This window comes from Ailuropoda melanoleuca, chromosome 7 (assembly GCF_002007445.2).
Source record: "Ailuropoda melanoleuca isolate Jingjing chromosome 7, ASM200744v2, whole genome shotgun sequence".
In the NCBI taxonomy this organism is placed as follows: Eukaryota; Metazoa; Chordata; class Mammalia; order Carnivora; family Ursidae; genus Ailuropoda; species Ailuropoda melanoleuca.
In genome coordinates, this window is record NC_048224.1 from 76,712,359 (window position 1) to 76,721,205 (window position 8,847).

An 8,847-nucleotide genomic window follows, 5' to 3' on the forward strand; every position below is an offset into this window, starting at 1 on the left:
GAATTAGCTAGCTTATTCTGACACTACGCTGGTGAGGGAAGGGGGAGCATGTAAGTACAGATTCCCCACTGAGCCCCTATTGATACCAAAGGGAAAGAGGGCTACTTATTCCTGTTGGAGGGATGGGAGTTCTAGCTACATGCTACGTGGTCTTCATTGTAACTGTGGTAAGGGTGGCTTTATTACTGCTGGGCCACCAGAGGAAATGAGGCCTCCTTTGACACCATCTCAGTGAGGAGGGGGTGGGAGTGGAAAAGAGGCTCTCTTGGTGATCTCCACTGATGTCATGAGGTAGAGGACTCATTACTGGCTGGTGGGAATGAAAGTCCTGCTCCTTGCTTGGTCTTCTCTGATTTCACCCTGCTAAGGGTGTTCAGGTGCCTTATTACAGCCTAATGAGGGTACCAGTCTAGGCTCCCCATTCAACCTTAGCTATTGTCAGCAAGGGTGGGGTCACCATTTTTTTCTGTAGTGTTTGATTGGAATGGAGCAGTTACTGTCTGAGGGTTTTCTGTTTTGCTGATCCTGCTCCTTTCATGGTCTTTTGGCAAGAAAAAGAGGCATTTTAGGGACTTTTTTTTGTCTGTGCCCATCAGCATTTTTAGGTGACTGCTTCACCTACAAGTCTGGGATATATGAGACAAAAAGAAAACCCAAGGAAGTCACCACCATGTCCTTCTGTATGTCTCAAGGTCCCTAGACAGTCTTCTTGCAACTTTCAAAGTCTACTTATGTTTCTTTTATATATATAATGTTCAGGGATTTTATTTGTACTTAGCAAGAGAGATAGATAAAGTCATTTACTCTATCTTTCCAGAAGTGGGAGTACTTACTTAAATTTTTTTTTTTTTTTTATAGAATAATTATCCTGATTTAGCTGGCCCTTCCACTAAAATTTTTGAGAAAATATTCCTTTAGATCTCAAGGAATACAGTGAAAACTATAAATGAGTAGGACTGCTATTCTAAGTTTATTTCAGAAGAATGACAAAGAGAAAAAGGAATTGAGAAGATATAAACTATCTTCCCAGATGGAGGTGTTTTTACTTCCATGGATGTTGTACATTGTGCACAGAGAGCCCCATAGAAATACAATAATTTAGGGAAAATTCTCCTAATTTTGAACTGCAAAGATTTGGTTTTCCTCAGAACACAACTGGCCTCTTGATTTTACATTATTTGAATTGCTATATAAATGCTTCACATTTTCTTTCTGAGTAGACTATTGGAGGGTAGACACCTTTTAAAAGTGGTACTGTAATTGATTTTCTCCTAATTGTATAATAAATCCATCCAACGATGCTTGGAAGCTAGGCATTCAATATGTATGTACTCACTGAGTGAACGATAGTATGAATGAGTGATTTATAAGAGATATATATATTTTAAAGATTGATTTATTTATTTGAGAGAGAGCAACAGCAGGAGGGACTGAGAGAAAGGGAGAGAGAATCTTAACCAGGCTCCCCGCTGATCCCAGGACCCTGAGATCATTACCTGAGCCAAAACCAAGAGCCAGACGCTCAACCAACTGCACCACCAAAAGATTTTTTTCCTGAAAACTTCACAGCGTATATATTGTTCCTTTAAGGGCTTGTACTTTCTGTCCAATTTTATTTTGGAGGGTTCAAATTTAAGTTCATACCATTTTTCAGTTGGGGCATTTGTGGGCACTATGGCTTTTGGGGCCTAGGTTTTACTGTCCCTGTTGTCCTAGTGGAAAGGGTTGCATTGACAATCACCTGCTATCTTCATCACAGACAGACGCACGCACGCACGCACGCACGCACGGGCACATTATCTTGTTAATGTAAACATTCATGGGTCAGAGAGGTAGTATACAAAACTTCATTTCCCAGGAGTATTTCTGAGGTGCATTGTGATACTTCTCAGACAAGGATCACTTCTTTCACTCTTGGTCCTTTCTCTGTCAGTCCTTTCTGTAGGACTATCTACCGTCTGTCTACCTTTTGATGTAGCACTGGAAGCAGGCTTCTGCTGATTACCATGGGAGCCCTTACTCTACCCCATCAGAGCCTCCTAGGTGGGGAAAGTTGCCCACAGCCTCTGCAGAAGCTGCAGTGAGGTTTAAACCCACTGCTGATGTGCCTGACTTTTCACCGGGATTCCTAGAGGCCGTGGGTAGAGATAATTCCCTGGCATTCCCTCTTGGAAAATGGAAAACAGATTCTCCACAGAAATGGCATTGCAAAGCATGGTTAGGTATTACTATACAGGGTAGTTCAGGTATATTATAGACTTAATATACATGCTTCAGACTGCTGTAAGGACTTAACCATATTTTTCTGATATTATTTTCAGGGGAAACACACTGTGGGTTCCAAACAACGGACTTTTAAGCTGGCTTGGGTTTATGAGTTGAAGACAGGCGAACGTCTCCAGGCATGTGGTTCTACAGGTAAGATTTGCAGGCATCATGCCCTTAAAACGCGAAGTCCTCAGAGGGCGAGGATGGGGTCTGTTTTGCTTGCACATGTAGAGCACTCAATCACTGATCAAGTGATCCTGGGATGAGTTTTTTAGAAAAACTGTATACCTATATACCTGTCTATATTGCATACAGAAAGAACACCTAGATGGGATCCAATCTATGAAGATACTGCTTTTTTATGGCCATCAAAATACTACCTAGAGTTTTATTCAAAATCAGAGTCCTTTATTGGATTAATGTAATGAAATCATTAATTTGTGGGTTTGCTGGATTTTGAGATTGCACAAAAACAAAGCAACCTACTGGACTGCTACTTCAGGGGACTGAGCTGTCAATAAAGTGGAATAACTCATTCCTGTATTTTTTTTTTTAACAAATCAATTGAAATGGTGGCATGATCTAACTTTCGGAAAACTTCATTGAACAATCACAATTTAGGATGCTGTGTAGACACACACATAAAAGAAAAGGCAAGGTTTCTGCTCTTAGGGAAATTATAACTCAATAAAGAAAATGGAAAATAGAACTGGAGAATCAACCATGAATGGTGGAAGTATATAACTATGGAGAGACATAGCATTACAGATGTCAATAAACACATTATTATCCAGATGCAACCTCAAGTCAACCCCATACTAAATGTTCTGTAAGAAGAAGTCAGAAGGTAGAAAATAAATGGTCAAGTTGTCTGATTATAATGAGCTTATCCTCTCAGTTTTAATCTTGTTCCATGATCCTTTATATTTCCTATTTTTTATTTAGAAGAAGTACAACTACTGGCTACTTGTGGGACCTTGGGCAAATTACTTGCCTAAGCCTACTTATTCATTTCTGAAATGTGGGTTATTATTCCTATATGATAGATTTTTTGATCAGACTCAACTAATGCATGTAAAATTCTTATCAAACTTTCTTATACATAGGTAAAATAGTAGTAGCTGATATTTTCCCTTTTGCTATGGCTGCCTGTTATTTGTATTAGCTGGCTCTGTAATGTCAACAAAAACTACATTTTCTCTTCTCAGATTCCACACTGTGCTGTTAACCTATGTGAATATGGGCTTAGAAGGGTAAATTGTCATCGAGGATATCAGAACACTTTAAGAGTATTCATGGATGAACTACATAAAAGTATTGATACTTCCCTCTCAAAATTCCTATGTGCTTCAAATATGCATTTTTATCACTAGCTTGCAAAGAGCAATACAGGCATACCTCAGATATATCGTGGGTTTGGTTCCAGACCCCTGCAATAAAGCAAATATTGCAATAAGGTCAGTCGAATGAATTTTGTGGTTTCCCAGTGCATGTAATAGTTATGTTTACACTATTCTGTAGTTTGTTAATTGTGTAATAGCATTATATCTGAAAAATATACACAACTTAAGTAAAAATTATTTCATTGCTAAGAAATGCTAACCATCATCTGAGCTTTCAGTGAGTTGTAATCCCTGACCACAGATCACCATAACAAATATGACAAATTCTGATACATTATGAGAATTACCAAAATGGCGACAGACATGGATTGAGCAAACGCTGTTGAAAAAATGGCACTGAGACTTGCTCCACACAGGGTGACCAAACCTTTCATTTGTAAAAAAAAAAAAAACTGTGAAGCGCAATAAAACAACGTATGCCTGTAAATTATTTTATTTTTATTACAGTTTCATGAAGGATCTTACTTTTGGTTCAGGTTTGTACTTTAAACTCTTTTAAATGCTCATGATCATTCTTCTACTATTGGGTTTCTGTCATTTCTACTTGCATAAGCCTTGCTTTGTTCTCTTCATTTAAGGGACTTAAATGCTCTTAAAATGTGGCAATAAATGAAGTTTGTTTATTCACTTGATCAGCAGTCAGTGTCTACTATAGGCTGAGCACGGTGTTGGGGATACTAATGTAAGAAATGGTTTCTGTTTTCAAGGAACTTAGTGTCTACTGCAGATGTGATCATATTACTGTTGTTGAAACTACTGGCGGGGATCATTTTTCAGCTTATTTACTTTTTCTCTTAATTCTTATTTATTTATTTAAAGATTTTATTTATTTGAGAGAGAGTGAGCAAGAGAGAGAGCACAAGCTGAGGGGGAGGCAGAGGAAGAGAGCCCGACGCAGGCATCAATCCCCGGACCCTGGGATCATGACCTGAGCTGAAGGCAGATGCTTAACCAACTGAGCCACCCAGGTGCCCGTAAGTCTTGTCTTTAAAATGTTTCATTTAGTGTACTTCTGAAACTTTCTACTTCGGTATCTCCAATTTTCATAGCTTCATTAACTGAAGTAGCATAGTTATTAGAGTGTAGGCTTTGGACCCAGACCACATGGGCTGGAATCACGACTCCACTGTTTCCTAGCTATGTGACCTTGGGTACGTATCCACTTTATGCCAGTTTCCTCTTCCATTATAAAAGTGAGTGAATCATTATCTACTAAGTGCTTAGAAGTGGCAGGCATACGGTAAGCACTCAACAAATGTTAGATATTATTATTAGTTCCCCTAAAACATCAGAAACAGTCTAATTCTGAATTTTAGGGGTAAGTTGTAATTGCTATTTGTTAATCTTTAATAGTATCTCAAAAACAGGCTTCTGCTGTTAAGTATATACATTTATTAATATTACAAAACTTTCTCTTTTTTTCTTAAGTAATCTCTACACCCAGTGTGGGGCTCGAACTCACAACCCCGAGATCAAGAGTCACATGCTCTACTAATTGAGCCAGTCGGGCACCCCCAAACTTTCTCTTTTTAGTAAAGAATTTCCAGTTTCTAATAGCAAGTTTCTAATAGTTTCAAGAGCAAGGTGTTGCTAGGAGGTAAGAGAGTAAGTACAGTATATGTTAGTAAAATTGGGAAGGAGAGAAATAAGACCATATAAGGAAGTGGATGTCTTTGCGACAGAACCTATATCCTTTCTTTAACATACAATTTTCTAGAGTTTAATAAGTTGAAATAGGTACTTAATACCGATAAATTTATATTTATTTAAACATATGCTAATTGGATTTTTAAATCTCTGAGCAGATACATGATTGTGGTTTATATTTAAGTTCATGAGAATTACGCAGGCATTTTAGAGTAAGAATAATTCTCTCTTCTGTTTAAAGTTGTATTTCTCATAATCATAATGATAATTGATCTAAATAAAACTGCCAAAGCAAAAGAAAATCTGACTTTGTTACAAATACCTTAAATTTTTTGGTCCAAAAGAGGTATAAGCATTTTTAGTTATGGCAGTTAATTCTTTAAAATTACCAAAAGGCAGACAATGGCATAGGTTTATTCCAGGTTTATTTAAAATTTTAACTTCATACGAAATGTGTGACACTGATACATAAGAATACAAAGATGGCAAATAACCTAATTCATCTTCTTGGTTTGTTCAAGCCTCCAGGCACCAGTTAGATATCGAAGTCGTATAAAAAGCAGGTCCTTGCCCATTTGCAGCCAGCTCCAAAATGGAACTAATTTAGAACCTGTGATTTAAAAATAATTAAAAATGAATTAACTTAAATAAACTCTGGAGAAAATATATCAGTTTAAAATTATATTATAGAAGTCAGTCTACATGACCTTTGTGACCTAGTCACCTTATTTTTTATACTATGTACGTATGCACGTATTTATATATATATGTATATATTTAGTTCCATCTGTACATTTAAAAATGATTTTTTAGGACAAATTTTCATGTTTTACATGCTTTTCAGTCTCCTGTGCTGCAGAGAAGCAGGTACATTTCCACACATAATATAAATTAATAATATGGGATAAGAAATCCAAGACAAAAACCCAATTTTTATTCTGATTCTACCAGACTCTCAATCAGCTAAAAGAAATACGACCTTAGCGAGGACATCTTTTTGTCCAGTGGTTGCCAAATGGCAGCATGCCAAGCCCAGCTGACTATAGGATATCTGCCTCCTGGAGCATGTTTTAAAAGCTTGTATTCCTTGATTTTATCCTGTGGAACTGTTTTTTTTATTAAGTCAAGAGTAGACTCAGGTCAGGTAACTGCGGTGCTGGATGGTAAAGTGTCATGGCCAATACCAAAATACTAGTCACTGACAATTTTCTAGATTTAAGCCCAAATACTCTAGCTTCTTCCTCCTCCCCCAGCTTTACTGAGGTATAACTGACAAACTGAAATATATTTAAAGTGCAGAATGTATGGATTTGATACATATACATATATACAGACATATATATTTATATACACATACTGTAAAATGATTACCATAGTGAAGTTAATTAACACATCCACCTTAATTTTATTTGAATCATTTATGAAAGAATTAAACATTTTAAAGCTGAATTGAGTAGTTTCTTTAATAACAAAACATCTCAGAAGTTCAGTGAAACTGGGAAGAATCTAAATTGTGGAGTTTTCACAAGGCCCTATTGTAGGGAGGAGGGATTGAGTGTATATGGCCAAGGATTCTGGGAATGATTAATATGAAACTACTCATTGAGTGCCCGTTAATGAAAAGTGATACACAACTATCTCTGAAATGCACATGAGCAAATGATGTAAATATGTAACACATTTTTTACTTTTTCCCATTTCAACTTCCCACAGAGTCTATGCTGGGCATAGATCAACACAGATCAACAGAGCAGATCCTTACAAGTCTGAGCAATCCTTTACTGGCTTCTCAATCCCCTTTGATCTAGGCCGCTACTATGGAGAGTAGTTAAATTTGATTCAGCAAGACTCCAAGAGGTTTGAATTTGTTCTAGACTATGTAGTTTGTATGATCCCCAGACCTTCTCCTGTCCCTAAACAGCCAAGGTTACAGAACAATAATGGCAAATTATAACAATGATTTTCTTAGAGGAGGCCATGCTCAGCAGGAGAGGGGTGACTCTGAAAGTCTCCAGGTGATTGTTAACTGCTTCCACACTATGAGTTAGTTTTGGAGCTTTCTAAGGTAAGCAAAGGAGAAAACTAGAATATATTTTAAGTTCTACAAATTATAAGCACACTAAGCTTTTTCAAACATGAATTATTAAGAATTATGATAGATTTCTCATAATTAGAGATCTTAGATATTTTCACATTTTTTGGATATATGTACAGATACCAGTTAAAAACTGGCTCAGAATGGACTGTGGACATCTGGAGTAAAAACCTCTAATTCCTTATTTAGCTCTGCATGCTGGCTTGTAGGTACTCAATACTGACTGGGTAATGAAATAAGACAATACTAAATAAAAGGTGATACAAACAAAATTTATCTCAAAAGACTTGTCAACCTTGCTTCTAGCCTCAGACTGCCATGATACTGTCTGCTGTAGAAGTTTTGCTGAATTTCTTGGGCTGGGTAGTCGGCCTACTGAAGACCCCAGGAAGAGACTGCAGGGAGAAAGAAGGCAGTAAGCCATCTGGACGGTGGAGGGGATTAGGAGGCAGAACTCCATGGAACTGCCCCTCTCAGGTCAGCTGAGCAGGCCCTGTTGGGGGCAGCGAGCTAACTTTACTGGACAACTGTATTGTTGCCTACCCCCCACCCCCTCTTAAGAGCAGCTGTAACATGAACAATTTACTCACCTTCAATTTCAGTCCAGTTGACAGCAATTTCTGCTATTGGAATTTTAAAGAACTGTGCTATGTAAAGTAATTCTACATCAAATGCCCTGAAACAGAAAATATATTGATTTTTATTTTTAAAAAGGCAGAGTGTAATTAAATCTCTACCTTGGCATGTTTCACAGAAGCTCATACGTCAGATATATAGCTTAGATAGTACAGCTGAAAGTCAGATCCATAGAAGGTCAAATAAGAAGTTAAGTAGTTCAGGAGCTTCAAGGTAAATAATTTCGTGTGCCACTGCATAACATTTAAATGAGAAATATGGTGTCTCTATCATACTCAGAAACTCCCAAAGGTAAAATTGGACCCTTGGGCTCGAAGAGAAAATTTAATCGTACAAATTTTCAAGATTGATGGTTTTCAATCCCAGGCTTAACTAGCTCAAGGTACAGAATTGGTAGCATTTTCAACTAATTCAGAGAGTTGATAAAACAGAACTCTGAGCAGCTCTTGGAGAAAATGCTGTCGATCACTTTAGAGATGCTTGATTACATTCATCTACCACTAAAGGATCAAGGTTTCTTTTTTAAATACAGGGTTGCCTAGGGCCTTGTCTTTTCCTTTTCCTTTGCCTGTGCCATTCTGGGCAAGACAGTACTACCACCTGTTGAAAGTGAAAATCCACTTTAGTCTGAAACACTCTTTGGGTATAACTACGTACATACACAGGAATTAGATCTATTGTCTCATTTTAACTGACGCTGTTGAAATCATCTCTAGTCCGAATTCCGAGCTCCTCCTTCCTTCTCCCTATGAAAGGCTCTGAAAGCTCCTCCTCAGCGAACCCTTGGTTTAGGTGAAA

The 8,847-nt window shown here is 37.5% G+C and overlaps 1 protein-coding gene across 1 annotated transcript in view; it reads right to left on the reverse strand.

Annotated features, from left to right (window-relative positions):
- Positions 1-5,726: 5,726 nt before the first annotated feature.
- Positions 5,727-8,847, reverse strand: part of ALG5 (ALG5 dolichyl-phosphate beta-glucosyltransferase) — a 20,954-nt gene continuing 17,833 nt past the window's right edge. The window contains exons 7-8 of the mRNA XM_034663785.1: positions 8,004-8,176; positions 5,727-5,928 (exon numbers count right to left, since the gene is read on the reverse strand). Of these exons, the coding sequence (XP_034519676.1) occupies positions 5,813-5,928; positions 8,004-8,176 (289 nt within the window). The 3' untranslated portion in view covers positions 5,727-5,812. The remainder of the gene's footprint in view (positions 5,929-8,003; positions 8,177-8,847) is intronic.